Source organism: Gossypium hirsutum, chromosome A08 (assembly GCF_007990345.1).
Source record: "Gossypium hirsutum isolate 1008001.06 chromosome A08, Gossypium_hirsutum_v2.1, whole genome shotgun sequence".
Classification (NCBI taxonomy): domain Eukaryota; kingdom Viridiplantae; phylum Streptophyta; class Magnoliopsida; order Malvales; family Malvaceae; genus Gossypium; species Gossypium hirsutum.
In genome coordinates this window covers 125,366,995-125,386,133 of record NC_053431.1, presented here as the reverse complement: position 1 = coordinate 125,386,133, position 19,139 = coordinate 125,366,995, and the positions used below count along the sequence as shown (strand labels likewise).

Below are 19,139 nucleotides of genomic sequence, written 5' to 3'. Positions count from 1 at the left end.
AATTAATCACAACATTAATATTTTCTATCAATTATGCATAAATTTGATTGGTATAATAAATTTAGTCGTCGATGTTTATATATTATGCATAAATATTGACAAAATATGTAAATGTTGTTGGTTAAATTTATTAAATCATGATCAAATTGGCAAAATGTGTAAATGTAGCAAGCTAAAATTGTTACTATGCCAAAAAAAAAAGAGCACAATTGACGGAAAAATATTAACATTGTGATTAATTGTTCTTAGTTGCTCATTTTCAAAATTAATATAGATTAAATTGCTCTGATTTTTCTAGAGAGATTAATTTACTCAATATCAAAATTGAGAGGAATCAAAGATGTATTTTTAGCAAAAATATCTATAACAATATAAAAAGTATAATTCAACAAACTCTAAAAAAGGGGATACTATAAATTTTTGCCCCTAAACTTGGCAACTAGATCCACTTTGGTCCTTTAACTTAGCAACTAGATCCATATTGATCTTTGAACAAGATTGAACTGAACGGATCTAGAACTGATCAATATAATGGTCCAAATAAAGGGCTGAACTGGTTGACTCTAAAACTGCTTGAAATTGGTAAAATAAAAAAACTGAGACAAAAAAAATTGATAGTTGAACATGTTGAATCAGTGTAAATTTTTTAGATTTTTATAAATTTTTAATTAATTAATTAATTATTATTGATCCGACGATCGAACCAGTCGAATCGATTAAATCGGGAACCAATGACTTAACTTGTTCAACCATCAATCAAATTATTAAATCACTGAATATGTCACTTTAAAATTGTATCACATCATATCTATTACCTTGAGAATTAATATAAATTTTTGAACTTTTTAAGTTATGATATTGAAATTTTATATCTTTCAAGTTTAGGGACAAAAAAAGACCTAATTGTCAAGTTTAAGTGCTAAAATGGACAAAAAAAATACAGACACCAAATGAACTTAATTGCTAAGTTAAGGGACCAAAAATTATATTATCCCGGGAAAAAACCGCGCCAATGTGAAGAAAGCAGCGAAATTATGTATGAAGAGGAAAAATAAGAACACAGAGCAGACTCGGTGTGAAAGGAAATAAAAAAGAAAAAAAGGAAAACAGAAAACAGAAAACAGAAAACAGAGAGAGAGAGAGAGAGGGAGGGTGGGATTGCTTTCATCCAAACAATAAACAGAGCAATATTCCCTTTCCTGTCTTTCTTTCCTTCGTTCTTTCATATCCCATTATTTCTTTCATTTTTTCCCCTTCATTTTTTCCTTTTTTTTTGTAAAACAAAATATAACACCCAAAGGAACAAAAATGTCGATCAATATGAAAACTCTGACCCAAGCCTTCGCCAAAACAGCTGCCGTCATCGAGAAAACCGTACACACAACCGTGCAATCAGCCGTACAAGAGGTTACAGGACCCAAGGCTCTTCAAGATTACGAGCTTCTCCACCAGATAGGTTCCGCCGGTCCTGGCCTTGCATGGAAGTTGTATTCTGCCAAGGCGCGTGAGGGGACGCATCGCCATCAGTATCCCACAGTTTGTGTGTGGGTTTTGGACAAGAAGGCGATGTCTAAGGCGCGAGCGTGCGCGGGGTTGTCTAAGGCGGTGGAGGATTCGTTTTTTAATTTGATACGGGCGGATGCGGTGAGGTTGGTGAGGCTGAGGCATCCCGGAGTGGTCCATGTTGTACAGGCTTTGGATGAGAATAAGAATGCCATGGCTATGGTTACGGAACCTTTGTTTGCATCGGTGGATAATGCGCTTGGGAATGTTGATAATGTTGCCAAGGTTCCTAAGGAACTCAAAGAGATCGTACGTGCTTTACTGCCTCTTTTTTCATTATTGAATTTGATTATTGCTTAGTTTCGATTTTCGAATTACTCCAATGCTGGGTATCATTGATTGAATCTTAAATGGTTATATAGTTGTTGAGAGGGCCAACTCATTGGGAAAAGTCTTTCAGTGTCGTCTGTTGGCTGCCGGCCAAACCCAAGAATGGTAGGTATTGTTGTGTTCCATGTAATAGCCTTGAAGGGTTCACGGAGGAAGACTGTCCCGGTTGGTGGAGATACGAACTGTACCTCTCACGGTAGAGGTGTCGGTATAGTGTGTAATATCAATTTTCAAATTACTCCCATACTTATATAGTTTATCCAAATCTGTGAATCTATCTAGAAACCAATTTGTGTGCTTCTAAGTAGTACTGTGAATGTCTTTTTTAAGCATTGTAGTTCTCCAGGATCAATTTCATGCATGATGGAATGGGAGTCACCTTATGCAATTTAGTATAGGGAGCATGGACAAGGGAACACATGAATTTCTACAATTTAGGACACGGTAGGGTAGGACATGCAATGAAAGATATTATATAATAACAATGTAAAACTGATACTTCCAATGAATAATAACATGCAAAGCAGTTAAGGGTACAAGGTGCTAGAACCCTTATATTGTCTCAGGTGCAAGGTGCAAAAATATGTTCGACTGAGTGAAGTATAGTGCAATGCATGTGTGTTTTTGTATGTCTCTCTCTCTCTCTCTATATATAAACTTAAAATATTATAACTTTATCTACAAAACATGCAAAACTTTTTTAGTCTATATGCTTGATTTTCTTAAGATCCACTTGTTGTTGAATACTCTCAAATCTCTAGAAGTGGAGAATTTGGCATTATCGCTTTCTTACTAGTAAATGTACATCTAATGAAAATTGAAAGATAAAAGAAATTAAAGAGAACCTTAAAAACTTGATAGAATCCATGTTTTAAGATTCATTTTGAATTTAAAAACTAGAACCTTAGAAAACACATCTCTTGTCCCTGTGTGGACCATGTTAGTTCTTCCTAAGATGGAAAATGTTCACTTGCAAAGTTGTTTCAATTTCAATTATGATTCAGCATTGAGGAAAGGTATATATGGCACTAAAATTTGGCGCTTAACCTAAGGCTTAAATGGCAAGTTATTATAACTAAAATATCTTTTAGGCCACGCTCAATGCCTTGTTGCCTCAGCTTCAATGCATCTAACAGTATGTTGAAAACTTAAAATGTGGAAGTGAGTAGATAGATTGGGTGGAGTGATTACTAGAGTGGAGCTGAGTAGTAAAAATAATATTTACCATTTCTAAGAGTGGAGAGAAGAGAAGGTTAAACTTGTATGTTTATGGGCTCTAACTTCATTCTGAGAATTATTAAAATACATTTTGAATGGCCTAAAGGGAAAACACAATCTTAAATCATTGAAGTGTAATGCTTTTGAATCCTTTTAATTTTGGTGAATTTAAAGTGAGGTTTTGCAGTGGTTAGCTTCACTGTCGAACAATATCCTCTCCCCTTTAAGAAAAATTTCCCAAATGCCAATTATGATAAAGTCAAACTTTTACTACTTTTACTATACTCTCCTCAACTTCCTTTTACATGAAGATATTGCAAGAGTTATTGCTACTTTGGAAAATTGACTCATACCTTTCTTTTCAACATTGGATATGAATGTCTCTTATATTTGACATGTCATTATATCAGAAGAAGTTGTTGAAGATTCACTTGGAATGCTTAGTGCTTAAATCATACACCACTAGGTTATGTCTTTATCATATAATTTATAATTATAGCAAATTTAAATGGTCTTTTCTGCTTCTCAGGAAATGGGTTTGGTGGAGGTCAAGCATGGTTTGCGTCAGGTTGCAGAATGCTTGAATTTTCTTCATAACAATGCATGTATTGTTCATCGGGCTATATCACCTGAGGTTACATTTTTACCTTTTTCTTAAGATTGTTTTCCTAATTGTTTTCCTAATTTCTACGACTACGATCACCAAATACTGATAATGTTTCGAAATCTTTGTTTCTCGTTTCTGCTTAATTGTTTTGATGTGCTGTTATTATGAACTAATGATTCTGTAGAATCTGTGCAGTGTTGTTATCCTACTTATTCCTTTTGATTTTTACGAAAGTTTTAACTGTTTTGTTTTAGTAGAGGCTTAGGCCTACAATTCCTTGGTACATTTTCTATTTGCTTCTTTTCACAATTTTCTTGATTGTTGAGAAAAGATTAATTATGTGCCTTTGGAGCTGCAATATAGATCATTGAGGGTAGGGAACATAACCACTGTATAGGTGTCTGACGACTGAGTTTGTTCTTTGCAGAATGTCCTGATTACGTCAAGTGGAGCCTGGAAGTTTGGTGGGTTTGGTTTTGCTACCTCAACAGATAAAGCCTCTGGTGATTGTGCTAATGTGCAGGCCTTCCATTATGGCGTAAGTGAAACTTTGGTATTTTAAAGGTTTAGCTCAAGTGGTAAGGGTGGCTGGATTTTGGGAAAAGGAAGGCAAGCCAAAGAATAAGCCAGTGTGTTTTACATATCAATTCAATTCCTTAACCCAACTGAAATCAAACATGAAACAAGGGAAACAAATATATGAAGAGAAACCCATTTTCTTTGGCTATTTTGCTTTGTCTTTTTAGTTTTTCTTGAAATATCCATGCTCAAGACATATTTGGTAGGCATGGGCATGGAGGTTTGACTGTTAAAATATAGGGATAAACATGGAAAATTTTGATGTATCCATGTCAGGCAAATGTGCATATCTGACACGTCCTCAAGTAGAAGTTACATAGTCCGGTTTACTATTGATAATTTATTTAATGTTATGACATCAGCATGTTATGTGTGTTTTTATGTTCTAATATGACATGTCATAGATGCAGTATAAGGTCGTACATGGTTGTCTTATTTATTGCAGTTTGTGCTTTTAGAATGCCATTTTAACTCCATTCTTTAACCACCTTATTGGCTTTGGTGTCAATGCTTCAATTCTAAGTCAATTTCTTTCTACTTTTTTAGGCTTTGATTTCTTTTGGATTTTTTTTTTCATTTTTGACTTGTTGGCTACTAGTGTTTTCTTTGCAAATATTCATTTTTATCAAGTACTTGATTATGATTGATGGATTTACCATGTTTGCAATAATGATACATTTGTAGCTATCACATCCTGATAATATGATTTTATATGGTCTGCTCAGGAATATGATACTGAAGATTCTGTGATGCCTCTTCAGCCATCATTGAATTACACTGCACCTGAACTGGTTCGTAGTAAAGCATCTTCAGCTGGATGTTCTTCTGACATTTTCAGTTTTGGATGCCTTGCCTACCATTTAATTGCTCGAAAGCCTTTGTTTGCCTGCCACAACAATGTCAAAACGGTACTTACTAATTTAAAGTTTTATTCTTTGACATAGCCTAATATTAGTATCTGGAAAGGGGTTCTCTCTCATTTTGAGTTCCTGTTACCCTTTTTGTTTATGATAGAAAAAGAATTTCATTAGATCAACTCAAATCAGGGTTACAAAATGAAGTTAGGAGAGATTTTACTAGTGTAAAATCGAGGGAGAGAGAAAAAGAGGAAGAAAGAAGAGAAAGAAGACAGCCTTGCTGTCACTGCTTTGGCTGTAATCAGCCGTGAAAAAGAAGAAAAAAAGAGAGTAGAGAGAAAAAGGGTTTTTTGAAAGAATTTATTGTGTATATACATTATGCTACATAACATATTTATACTAGTATCTAGATATACAAAGAAGGAAAGATATTTCAATTAATGCTAATTAATCCCTAGAGTTATGCGCAATAAAGCTAAAGATACTAATATTACCATAACAACAAATTGTCCTACATCACATGTAAGTTTAGCTAAATTGAGCAAAGATGTTAGTACTTCCCTAACAAGAGAGAACCGACAACTACACTCAAAAGATAAATCCAAGATGTGTGAAATGAATAACCTCATTACCAAATGAGTCAAAAATTTTAACTTTGACTTCTTATTATTTTAATTATATTTTTTTATAAAAATTTGAGAAGAAATTTAAAACTTTGAAAGTAGTTTTTAAATATATTTTTTAGAAACTTTAACTAATCAAAATGTTTAAAACAATAGTGGTCAAAGTCTAAAAAAATGACCAAAAAAATGTCAACCATTACAGTTTAATGGGAGGGGATAGTGGGAGTACAAAATGTTTCTCAAATCTTAAGTTATTTTTTTAACTCATTGAGACGACTCTTTTAAAAGTGCAATCTTTTGTGTGAAGTCCATATGAACATCTACTTGAGGTAAAGTTGATTGGTGACTGGTCAAATTTTTTAGATGACCTTTTGCCATAACCAATCAAGAGTTGTGTCATCCATTGCCTCTTGAAGTATCTGATAAAACAGAACCGTTGTACTTCATGATCTGGGTTTAGAATGATAAAGCTTTCCGAAAATGCACTTACAATCCATCTTTTATCTCGGCCTCTGGTTACTCCCATATTATATTTTTGTGTTTCCTGGTTTCTTGATGATGGCTAAAGAAGCAAATCACAAAATAACCATTTTGTACCAACTTTAGGCAAACTGTAAAGCTAGTCTCGGGCCTTAAAAGGTGATACTGAGGAGGCTTAAGGGTCAAGACATAAGACTAGACAGTTTTGACACCCATCATGGTACACTTCGCCACATGTATGGCTTTGCAGTGATTTTGGCAATGTTTCAAACATGCATGTGGCAAAATGAAAAAGCTTTTTTCCACTGCATTTGTTCCTTAATGCAAATTAGAGAAGTATGTGTCTCAAAGAGGCAAAGACTGTCTTAGAAACTCTGGAATTCAACAAATTCAAATAAACATGTTGAAGGTATTCTTTGCAGCATACTTGACTTTCATTATGTTTTCTTTTTCTCTATTTTTAAGTTTTGTGTATAAAAAACAATAAAGTTTACATATGCATATTTCAGCTTCACCTCTTAAAACTTCTTTTGGATCTATTTTAAAGTAGTAGTTATTGAGTATTGCCTTTCTTTCCTGCAGTATATGAATACGTTGACATACTTACCCAATGAAGCCTTCTCCTCTATTCCACAAGAAGTAATCCATGACTTACAGAGGATGCTTTCTGCAAATGAATCTGTCAGGCCATCAGCACTGGATTTTACTGGTAATAAGGGGAACCTTATAGACCCTGCAATTTTTGTTTGGTCCTCCAAAACAAAGAAAAAGGGGGAAAGCATTTTCGAATAGATGAGTTTGTTTCCCGTATGCAAGTATATTTTAAGGGAATGTTTTGGGTTTTGATAATCTCTCTATTTTGAGTTTTGCTGCATTAAAATTGCTGTGAAAAGTAAAATATGAACTTCCTCTTAAATGGCAATGGGACTGTTTTTAAGTGGTATTCATAGTGTTCGTGCTTTTAATGAAAGACTTGGTCCACCATTATCAAAACTCAATTTTTAATTTTGATTATGTGTATGAATTATCCTATGAGTCCCCCGTGGTTATTACTAAACTGGCATTTGAACACTACTATTTGGATTACTTTGATTATTATAAATTTTATTCATTGCATTCGCAGGTTCTCCTTTTTTCCGGGATGACACTAGGTTGCGTGCTCTTCGCTTCCTTGACCACTTGCTTGTATGTGTTTGAATTTTTGCTCGTCTAACACATGATCATTAAACTCAGTCATCTAGAAGTAACTTGCTTGAAATATTTGCAAGGAAAAAGTCTAAATTCGTGGGTTAAATTTTGTTTCCTTGCAGGAAAAGGATAGCATGCAGAAATCTGAGTTTTTAAAAGCTTTATCTGACATGTGGAAAGATTTTGACTCCCGTGTGTTGCGATATAAGGTTTGAGATTTTAATTTGCCTCTCTAAGTGCAGTTTTCCTAATTTTTCTTAGCTTGTAATACAAATTTGAATTTTAAGAACCATTTTAGTTATTAGGCAGGGTCTGTCTTTAAAAATATTTGGGAAACTAAATAAAGAGATATTGGAAACCAGACTTGTTCTTGATTTTGTGAAGTGATATTCATATGTGCATTTGATATTCTTCAAGATCTTCAAGTGTCATCTTTCTCCCTTATTTGTTACTTTTTCTGGTTCACCACACTGAATGAGTAGATGTTAATGGTTCAGTTGCTTTACCTATTGCATTTTGCAGACAAAATCAAGTCAAGTGAATAAGATTTTCTAAATGCAGGTACTTCCACCTCTTTGTGCAGAACTAAGGAATTTGGTTATGCAGCCATTGATTTTGCCGATTGTTCTCATGGTTGCAGAGTCACAGGTACTTGTTTTGCTCATTGTCAGGTTTTTGAGTATCAAGAGTGTAACGACCCAAATTTTACCGTTACCGAAAAAGTGTATTTTCGGGTCTCCGTTTCTGAAAAATGGATTCATAAATATTTATTAAAAATATTGACGAAGTCAATTGAGTGGTTAATTAGAGTTTAATTAAGTAAATTTAGTTTAATTAAGAGTAATTAGGAAAAATGACTAAATTGAATAAATGATGAAAGTTGAATTGTAGAATAAGAGAAAATGAAGAGGACCAAAATGGCAATTATGCCATTTGTCCTAAGTGAGGCGACATAAAAATAAAAATCTGAGATTTTTATGTGTTAAAATATATATATTAAATTATTATTATATTATAGTATATTATATTATATATTATATTATATAAATAAGTAAAGAAACATAAGAAACAGAATGAAAGCAAACGAAACAGAGAAGAAACAGGGGAGAAAGAAAGAAAGAAAAAGAAAAAGGAAAATTTGGGTTTCAAGACTCAAAGTTTAATTTGGTAAGTCAATTAAGTCATTTCTTCTTAAATTTTGATGTTTTAGAAGCTTTGGAACAAGACTTTGATGAAATTAAGTTGATATTTTGAGAGTTTATAGATTTTCAAGTATAGTTCATGTTGAATAAAATAGTGAATTAAGGGTTTAATTGAGTAAATTTCAAGCTAGAATTGATAATAGGATCAAATTGTAAAGTAAGTTATAAGTTTTATGTTGTAGGGACTAAATTGATGAAATTTTGAAATTAGGAAAGTATGCTGGAAATTTAATATTTAAATGAGAGTATTGATGAAATTTGAATAGAAATAAAGTATGAATTAAGATAGAAAAGTAAGTGAATTTAGTTAGAATTAAATTGAAATTAAAGTAAATCAACATTTTGTACTAAGACTATTTTGGACAGCAGCAGTAGTTTAAGTTTGAAAAATCACCAAAAATTGTAGAAATTGAATTAGAGGATGAATAAAATATGAAATTAAATATTATTAAGTCTAGTTTCTTATAGAAGAAACAATATAAGCAATTGAATTGTAAATTATGAGATATAATGAATTTTGTGAGACAAGGTCAGAATGAATTCGGGTTTCCCTGTTCCGACTTTGGAAAATCACCAAAAATTTAATAAAAATAATTAGAGGCTTAAAGTTATATGTTTAGAATCCCTAATGAGTCTATTTTCATTAGAAATCAACGAGAATGTTATCCGAGTTCTGTACTGTGAGATAATTAATTTTTAGTGAAGAAGGGACGAAACTGTCAGACAGCAGAATAGGGGTGAATTTAAAGAATAAACTGTACTTAATGGCTAAACCAAAAATTCTGAAAATTTTATTGTAAGAAGATTTGTGAGTCTAGTTTCAGGAAAAATTAGCGGATCTTAATTTAGAATTCTATAACTCAAGATATGAATTAGTAATGTATTAATGATTATGAATTGTATTAATTTCGTAATCAATGTGGTATCAGAAATCTCGGCTAAGAAAGGACAAGACAAAGTCAACGGGAGTTAGCTCGAAAATTACGGTTTGTATTTCTATAATCCGAACCTAATACTTAATTGTTGAATTTATTTCTTAATATGTATGTTAAGTGTTTTGAAGTAAGAATTATTGTGTTTTGCAAATGAAATGGATTGATATAGTATGTGATGAAATTATTGAATTTATATTGATTGAATTGGCGTATATATATAGATATATATATTGAATATTGAATATATATTGATTATTTGAATTGAATTGAAATATAAATTGTTTGAAAATTTTAAATATGAGATTTGTGATATTTGGATATTTGTTATTGAAAAGTGAATTGAATTGTATTGAATTATGAATTTATGTGATTAATTAAAATGTGTATTGATTGAAAAAAAATTGAAAGTGAATTGAATACCCTATTAACAGTATCAGGCTGAGTCGGATATAGTTGGCATGCCATAGGATTGGAAGTGTTCAGGGATTCTTCGACCTCGAGTCGATGAGACACTGGGTGTCACTATATTTCTTCGGATAGATTCGATGAGGTACTGGGTACCAACTTTACTTCGGCTAGGCCGATGAGACACTAGGTGTCAAATATTGCTTCGAACTATCCGATGAGGCACTGGGTGCCATATTGGTGTGTTTGGTTGGATCCGTGTATCCGCCAAGGTCCGAGTCTTGTTAATAGGGGTAAATAAGTGAAAAGATAAGTCGAGTGAATTTGATTGATTGAGCTATTGGAATGAAATGAGAAATTGAATTGAGAATTGAAATTGAGATATGAGATTGAAAACGTGAACCAAAAGGTTCATGAAATGAGTGAAGTTCAAATGGATGATGATTGATGTTAGAATGAATTAAAATGGTATATTGTTAAGAAATAAAGTGTGAAAACAAGTGAATTGTGAATATATTGTATAGAATTTATACGGTAAGTAAATGAAAAGAATTGAACAAATATGTTATTGTGTTTGTTATATGACTTGTATAGAATTTATATGGTAAGTAATTGAAAATTTATCTATAAAACAAATAAATGAATACTTATAATTGTTATTGTGATTTTAAGTTTAATTGTTATATTATTAAGTGTTCGGATTATGGAAATACCACTGAGTATACCATACTCAGCGTACGGTTTGTTTCCGTGCGCAGGTTTAGTAAAGATAGAACGTTGAATCAGCATCCCAGTTCGATCCCGAATTCATTAAGGTAAAGTGTGTTAATTATTGGTAATGGCATGTACCTAGGATGTTTTATGAGAGTCATTTAGGTTGTAGATGTACTCATGAAATGAGTAAATTATGGTTGGCAACGGTATGTAGTATGAATTTTGAAATTTACTAAAAATTCGCAGTGATTCTAAATTAGTCCCGATTTGAATTTACTGTTCATATTGGACCGCGAGGGCCCATTAAAGGGACGACATCTTAAAACTAGGATGTGTGTAAATATTTATTTTAATTAATGACCGAAATTGGACTGTACTGACTGGTAATGTCTCGTAACCCTGTTCCGATGACAGTATAGGGTTAGGGGGCGTTACAAAGAGCATGCAATTTTGTTTATTTACAATTGCAATTCTAAAATAAACTGCTTGAGGATTGTTTTGGCATGTTGATAAAGTTATTGTCTCAATTCATCTCTTGTTCTCTTTTAACAAATTGTGAATAGTGTGATAAATCCCCGTTAATATTGTAGAAATCAGAGTATTTTTTATACTAAATAGAACATAAATCAGAGTTTTTATATACAACCTATGACACTACTTTAGGAAACTCTAAGTTAGGAAAGATACTAAATAGGAGATATGATCCCTTAAAATAAGGGATTTTAATAAAGAAAATATCTACAAAATATTCCTAAAATATTTACAGAATATTCCTACACTCCCCCTCAAGCTGGAGAATATACATTATATAATCCCAGCTTGAATAGGAATTTATTGAACACAGGTTTTGGCAAAGCCTTGGTAAGAATGTCTGCAATCTGTCCTTCTGAAGGAATGTAAGAAAGAGTGGCTGTCTTTTTGTTGACTTGATCAGCAATAAAATGCCTATCAATTTCAACATGCTTTGTTCGGTCATGTTGAACTGGGTTCTTGGCAATCTGAATGGCAGATTGATTATCATACAAAACTTCAAAGTGATCCTTTGATTTGTGCCAAGTTCTTTTAGTAATTTAAGTAGCCAAATTCCTTCGCATATCCCCAAAGCTAGTGCTCTAAATTCAGCTTCAGCACTACTTCTTGAAACAACAGATTGTTTCTTACTTCTCCAAGTTGTAAGGTTACCCCAAACAAAAGTGCAGTACCCACTAGTGGATCTTCTTTCAGTGAGATCTCCAGCCCAACTAGAGTCTGTAAAAATCTTAACAGTTCTGTCTTGTGTCTTCTTAAACATTAAACCGTGTCCTGGAGTTTTCTTCAAGTACTTGAGGATTCTATTTGCTGCTGCCATATGCTCTTCAGTAGGATTAGTCATGTGTTGACTTATCACATTTACGGGAAAAGCTATATCTGGCCTTATCAAGGATAAGTAGATTAGTTTCCCAACTAACCTTTGAAATTTCTCTCTGTCTACTAAGGACTCATCTTCTTTATTGAATCTCAAGTTTGCCTCCATTGGTGTATCAGCCGGCTTACAGCCAAGAAAACCAGTTTCTTTGAGTAAATCAAGTACATACTTTCTCTGGTTGATCACAAGTCCTTCTTTTGATCTTGCCACCTCCATTCCTAGGAAATACCTTAGCTTTCCCAAGTCCTTGGTTTCGAATTCCCTGTTTAACAACTTCTTCAAATTGCTAATCTCTTCCTCATCATCTCCAGTAAGAATGATGTCATCCACATACACAATTAGGATAGCTTTCTTATTTGTAGAAGTTACCTTGATGAAAAGCGTATGATCGGCAAGGGACTGCTTGTAGCCATTTTGAAGAATGACTTTAGTGAACCTCTCGAACCAAGCTCTGGGTGATTGTTTTAACCCGTATAGAGACTTGTTGAGCTTGCAAACCTTGTTGCTACCTTCAATAGACTTTGAGCCAGGTGGCAATTGCATATAGACTTCTTCCTCAAGCTTGCCATTAAGAAATGCGTTTTTTACATCAAGTTGGTGTAATTTCCAATTGCAATTTACAGCCAAACTTAGGAGTACTCGAATAGTGTTAAGCTTTGCCACAGGTGCAAAAGTTTCTGTGAAGTCTATCCCATATGTTTGCGTGAAACCTCTGGCCACTAGTCTAGCTTTGTATCGTTGGATACTGCCATTGGAGTTATACTTTACAGCAAAGATCCATTTACAGCCGACAACCTTTTTTCCTTGAGGAAGGTCTGTAATGGTCCAAGTAGCATTTTTCTCTAGTGCACAAATTTCCTCTTCAACAGCCCTTCTCCATTTTGGATCCTTTAGAGCTTCAGCTATGCTTGTGGGAACCTGTTCTTTATCCAAAGTTGCTGTAAATGCTTGAAAAGACGGCATCAATGAATTATAACCAGTAAATTTTTCAATAGGATGCTTGGTGCACTGTCTAACCCCTTTTCTAATAGCAATAGGAAAGTCATCTAGAGTAGTGGACTTACTGATTTCTTCTTCCATTTTGGCAGCTGGACCCAAATCCAATTCTCGGCAAGAATCAGATTGCAAAACAGTCTCAGGGATATGTCTTCTTTTTCTTGTGTAGACATGAAGCTGTTTGGGTGATGGTGTTTTTTGAAGACTGTCAATTGGAGTAGGTGTATTTTCAGGAAGAGTGTTTAAAGTGGGTGTAGGTGAATTAGTCATAGGTACTACAGGAGAATCAATGGGAGCATTCACAGGTGACAGATCTGCAGGTAATGGCGAACAAGATGGCAATTCTGAAGGTTGAGAATGAAGATTAGAAGGAGATACCTGTTGTGGCTGAAAATCACTCCATGTTTCCCCCTGAATTTCAGCCTGAGTGAAATAGGAATCCTGCTCATAAAATGTTATATCCATAGTGGTGAAAAATCGTTTAGAAGGAGGATGATAGCATTTATAACCCTTCTTAAGTGAAGAATACCCAACCAATACACATTTTAAAGACTTAGGATCTAACTTGGACTTATTAGGAGCAATATTTTGAATAAAAACAGTGCAGCCAAAAATTTTAAGTGGCAGAATGGAAGAGATAGGCTTAAAATGAGGAAAGTGCTGCAAAAATATAGATTGAGGCGTTTGAAATTTTAAAACCTTACTAGGCATCCGGTTGATTAAATATGTGGCAATTAATAAGGCTTCCCCCCACAAATATTTAGGAACATTAGTGGTAAATAGAAGAGAACGAGTAACTTCAAGAAGGTGCCTATTTTTTCTTTCGGCAACGCCGTTTTGCTGTGGGGTTCCAACACAAGAACTAATCTGAACTATGCCCTTTTCCTTAAAAAAATCACCTAAAGACCTAGCAAAAAATTCACTGCCATTATCAGATTTAAAGAGCTGGATTTTAGACCCAAATTGAGTGAGAACCATGTTATAAAATTGCACAAAAACACTAGCAGTTTCAGATTTATCTTTTAGCAAATAAGTCCAAGTTATCCTACTGTGATCATCAATAAAAGTGATAAACCACTTACAATTATCAGCATTCTTCACCCGAGAAGGGCCCCAAATATCACTATGGATCAAAGCAAAAGGGTAAGAAGGCTTGTATGTAGAAGGAAAATAAGATGATTTAGTATGTTTGGCAAGAGAGCAAACTTTGCAAGAAAAAGAATTAGGCCTTTTATTAATGAATAGAGCAGGAAACAATTTTGCAAGGTATTGGAAACTAGGATGGCCTAAACTCTAAGTTAGGAAAGATACTAAATAGGAGATATGATCCCTTAAAATAAGGGATTTTAATAAAGAAAATATCTACAAAATATTCCTAAAATATTTACAGAATATTCCTACAAATATGTTCAAACTTTTCTATCTTGTTTGAGCAATGAGCTGATGGCTTCAAACGTATTGCAGGATAAAAATGATTTCAAGTTAGTTACTTCACCAGTTCTTATGCCTGTTCTGAGCAATGCTGCAGGAGAGGCCATGTTGTTGCTGTTGAAGAATGCAGAGCTTATTATCAACAAGGTAACTAAAGGTAACCAAAGTAGGTGCTCGCTGAGAGAATGCTCTCACTGAAATATTCATAAGAAAACAAAGAAAATTGAACCCAAAAAGAAAAAAGATTGCTGAGTCACACATAAGGTTCATTGTAGCAGACTCTTAAATGGTGTTATCCTATCTTTTTTAGGTTTCGTGTGGTCTTATATTAAAGTTGAGCCCCTCCGCATATGTCAAATGGTTCTAGGTTTTATGCTTAACATGCTTAATATTGCTTGAAGTTTTCTTATAATATAATTTTGTATCACAATTCAAAGAGTACATTGATTTATATAGACTTCAAGCATCCTTAACCTAGAAGAAAGAGAAGCTTAACTTTAATTGGAACTACTAGATATAAAACTAAAAAACTTAATACAAAACATAATAGGATAAGGAAAACTGAAACCAAGATCCAATACCCTAAAATAAATTCCAAATACAACTATTGTACTTCAAAATTACAACTAAGCTTATATATTCAAATTAATAAAATAAAATATAGTAGTTCAATAGATCAAATATCTTTCCATCCTTCCTCATCCAGCCCCCTCAAAAAGGAAAAAGATTTCTTCTTGTTTTGTGTACTTTGTTTAAGCTTTACTAGCATTACGAAGTCTTCTTGTCTCTATTGGTTTAATTACTAATAAATACTTAACAGTATGATACACTACTCCTGATAATATCATCGTACAAAATTTCTTGAAACATTACAGAATAATTTCCAAATCTATCATAATCTTTAGCTAAAGGGCATACCAGCTCATGTAATATGCGTAGAGTTCTATGGTTTGCCATCTTTTTACTTTTATTAGCTAGTGGGTCAATAAAATCTGTTCAAATGTTGAGAAAATCATGTAAAAGAAGCTTGCTGTTGTAAGTTATTTCAGATATGCTTTTCAATCTCATTGGGCTGATGTGTTACATATGAATGCTGAAAAAGACAACTATATGAAATGGCAATGTTTTGTTACCTATTTTTTTAGAGGCTTGTTTACATCATTTGATTATAGTTGTTCCGATAACTGTAGACAAGTTCGGAGCACCTAGAATCCCATTTACTTCCCATGTTTGTTCGAGCTTATGATGACAGTGATTCTCGTATACAAGAGGAAGTTTTGAGAAAATCTGCATTCCTTGCCAAGCAACTTGATCTGCAGGTGATTCTCGTATACAAGAGGAAGTTTTTTTCGCCATTTTTCTCTGTATTTTGTTGTGTGTAATAATACTTATCTTAAATAGATTCTACCTGTTAGAAAAAAATCAGAGATGTTGCTGAATTCTTTCTGTATCAGATGTTATTGCTTGATATTATTGGTTATTGGGTTAAAAAAGGGGTAAAAGTCATTTGTATCTTTGATTTCCAGACGATTTTACATTTTCTAATAGGATGTATGGATTTGAAAATGAATCAAATGTGAAGTATGGATTTGATCCTTGGTTGGCAGTTTCCTTGAATAATAATGTTAATTATAGATTCGACACTATGGTATCAAACAGCTTGCATTTTTCATCTGTATCTTCTAGTTTTTATTTTATCTTCTTTTCTTTTTTTTTGCATTTTAAATTCCTGATGATATTGCTTATGTTAAGCTTCTAACTTTATTTTTCAAATTGTACTTTTATTCCCTTCAGCTTGTGAAACAAGCCATTCTGCCTCGTATTCATGGCTTAGCTCTTAAAACAACAGTTGCCGTGGTATGCATGCTTCTTTTCTTTGTTATTAACTTAATATTTAATATATACTCATGATTTATTATATGTAATGATATGACCAAACACTGCTATTTCATACAATCCATCAAAGACTTGCTATTTGTGTAAATGAGTGAAGTAACAGACCCATCTGTTTCTCAAAGTTTGTGGAACTGGGGGCCTTTTTAAAAAAAAGAAATTAATACTATATTAAGTTGCCTTTTAATGAACATAGCTACTCCATTTTTATTAAGTTCAGTTACTTATTCTAGCCTCTTAACTGCTTTATTTGAGCAGGTTAGAGTCAATGCTTTGCTATGCTTGGGAGATTTAGTTCACACACTTGATAAAGGTTCTGTCCAGGATGTCTTGCAAACTATTCAACAATGTACAGCTGTTGATCGTTCTGCCCCTACTCTTTTGTGCACCCTAGGGGTTTCAAACTCAGTTCTCAAGAAGGTAATGATGGATTCTTTTTTTTTTCTCTAATTTGTTTGGAAATTCCTAGCGACTTGCAGCTCATTTTTTGTCTTTGCCGTTCATCTTCGTCAGTATGGAGTTGAGTTCACCGCAGAGCATGTCCTCCCTTTACTCACACCTCTTCTCACTGCCCAACAGTTGAATGTTCAGCAGTTTACCAAATATATGCTCTTTGTCAAAGATGTTCTCAGGTGGTTGGTTATTGTTGTGCTTGTTGAATTCCCTAGGAACCTATTTATCCTCAAAAAGTGGTTTTCGTTTTAGTTCTTCTCGCTCCCCTGTTATTGGTTTACCCGTCTCTTATGAAGATGTGATTTATAATTTTGTTTTAACTCAGAAAGATAGAAGAAAAGCGGGGTGTTATTTCAACTGATTCTGGAACTCCAGATGTAAAACATGCTGTCACTGCCAATGGGCTTCAGTCTCAAGTGTTGAGCAATGCAAGTGGAACTGTGGCTCCGGCAAAAAGCAGCCCAGCGTGGGATGAAGCCTGGGGCTCTGCCCACAGAGGAGCTGCCAATGCCACTGCCACTACCACTGCAGATGGGATTCAGTCTCAAGCCTTGAGCAACACAAGTGGAGCCGTGGCTCTGGCAAAAAGCAGCCCAGCATGGGACGAAGAGTGGGGCTCTGCCAACAGTGGAGCTGCCACTACCACTGCAAATGGGATTCAGTCTCAAGCCTTGAGCAACGCAAGTGGAGCTGTGGCTCCTGCAAAAAGCAACCCAGAATGGGATGAAGAGTGGGGCTCTACCTCCAGCAGAACTTCCAATGCCACTACCACTACCGCCGCAGATGGGCTTCAATCTCAAGCCTTGAGCTATACAAGTGGAACTGTGGCTCTAGCAAAAAGCGGCCCAGCATGGGATGAAAACTGGGGCTCTACCACCTGCAGAGCTGCTAATGCCAATGCCAATGTCACTACCACTGGAGATGGGCTTCGGTCTCAAGCCTTCAGCAATGTAAGTGGAACTGTGGCACCAGCGGAAAGCAGCTCATCATGGGATGAAGACAGAGGCTCTACCAACAGAGGAGCTGCCAATGCCACTGCAGGTGGGGTTCAGTCTCAAGCCTTGAGCAATGCAAGTGGAACTGCGGCTCCATCAAAAAGCTGCTCCCCATGGGGTGAAGACGGAGACTCTACCAACCAAGGAGCTGCCACTGCCACTGCCACTGCCCACCAGCCTTCAAAAGCCAACTTATCTATTCACTCTACTTTGGGGTATAAATCAAGTGAACCAACACCTTGGCAATCTCATTCTCCCATTATGTCCACTATATCTAGCCAGCAAATGCATGCTTCTTGCCCTGCGGTTGGCACCGAGTGGCCTCCTGCTTCATCAAGCAATGGAACATCATCCCCATCAAATTTCGATGATTTAGATCCTTTTGCAAACTGGCCTCCACGACCCAGTGCCTTGAACAGTTCTGGGACCTTGAACAATGGCACAACCATGGGACAGGCCACTAACAAGTCTGGATCCAGTTCCATCACAAGTATCCCAAACGACATGAACTATCACATTGACAACAGCAATTGGTCCTTCACCAACAACCAAAACTCAGGGCAGATATCACATCCTAATCACAGAAATCCCACGATAAATGCAACAATCCCAGACAATGGGAATCTCCAGAGCTCTATGGGATTCTTGAAACAGAACCAGGGGATTTCAGTTCCGGTCCGTTTGTACAATAATCAGAAACCAGCAGATCTTGGTTCTACATTTGGTTCTAGCAAGTCAGCTCCAAGACTTGCACCGCCACCCTCAACCGCGGTCGGTAGAGGAGCAAATTCAGCCTCAAGGGCTACTCATGCCACACCTACATCCCAACAGCCTTCTCTTTTGGATTTATTTCGATAGGTGGGGGATTTGGTGTTGTTAAAGCAAACACAAAAAAGTCATTCTTTTGAATGTGGTTTACATATGGCTAAAATCCCACGTTGTACAGCAGACCTTTGGCCCTGAAACTAAATTTATCCATCATTGTTCATGCCATTGTTTTGTAGCTGTTATGGGCTTGTTTGAATAGGGGGCACCCATTTTGTTATAATTTGTTTGCGTGTTAACTCTATTATTTCTTGATATATGTTTTTTTCAAATATACTGTTCAAACATCTACCTGATTTAATTGGTAATCATGTACTAAATCGTTGACAGCTAATTTTGTATACCGTAAAAACGAGTAGGTCCCAATTCCTATCATCTAACAGAATGTATACTTAATTGGGTAAAATTGACTTTGTATTACTATTTTCGGCTTGGGGGCT

At 34.9% G+C, this 19,139-nt stretch overlaps 1 protein-coding gene across 4 annotated transcripts; it reads left to right on the top strand.

Moving 5' to 3' along the window:
• Positions 1–1,069: 1,069 nt before the first annotated feature.
• LOC107907761 (SCY1-like protein 2) lies at positions 1,070–18,971 on the top strand. Of its 4 annotated transcripts, none has more exons than XM_041075237.1 (15): positions 1,576–1,812; positions 1,926–1,998; positions 3,641–3,745; positions 4,146–4,256; positions 5,023–5,205; positions 6,840–6,966; positions 7,381–7,442; positions 7,568–7,654; positions 8,007–8,093; positions 14,567–14,680; positions 15,724–15,852; positions 16,328–16,390; positions 16,685–16,846; positions 16,940–17,058; positions 17,205–18,971. In XM_041075237.1, the coding sequence occupies exons 2-15, from the start codon at positions 1,996–1,998 to the stop codon at positions 18,730–18,732; spliced, it is 2,880 nt and encodes a 959-aa protein (XP_040931171.1). In that variant the 5' UTR covers positions 1,576–1,812; positions 1,926–1,995; the 3' UTR covers positions 18,733–18,971. The 4 variants fall into 4 exon arrangements, with proteins under 4 accessions (XP_040931169.1, XP_040931171.1, XP_040931170.1 ...); XM_041075236.1 differs by having other exon boundaries at positions 1,926–2,106; XM_041075238.1 differs by having other exon boundaries at positions 1,926–2,110.
• Positions 18,972–19,139: the final 168 nt, after the last annotated feature.

Bases quoted from the DNA above. Each gene is read 5' to 3' on its own strand.
- LOC107907761 (XM_041075235.1), top strand. From the start codon at position 1,309: ATGTCGATCAATATGAAAACTCTGACCCAAGCCTTCGCCAAAACAGCT. The intron at 6,967-7,380 runs GTAATAAGGGGA...TTGCATTCGCAG, and splicing joins ATCAGCACTGGATTTTACTG to GTTCTCCTTTTTTCCGGGAT. The intron at 16,847-16,939 runs GTAATGATGGAT...CATCTTCGTCAG, and splicing joins CAAACTCAGTTCTCAAGAAG to TATGGAGTTGAGTTCACCGC.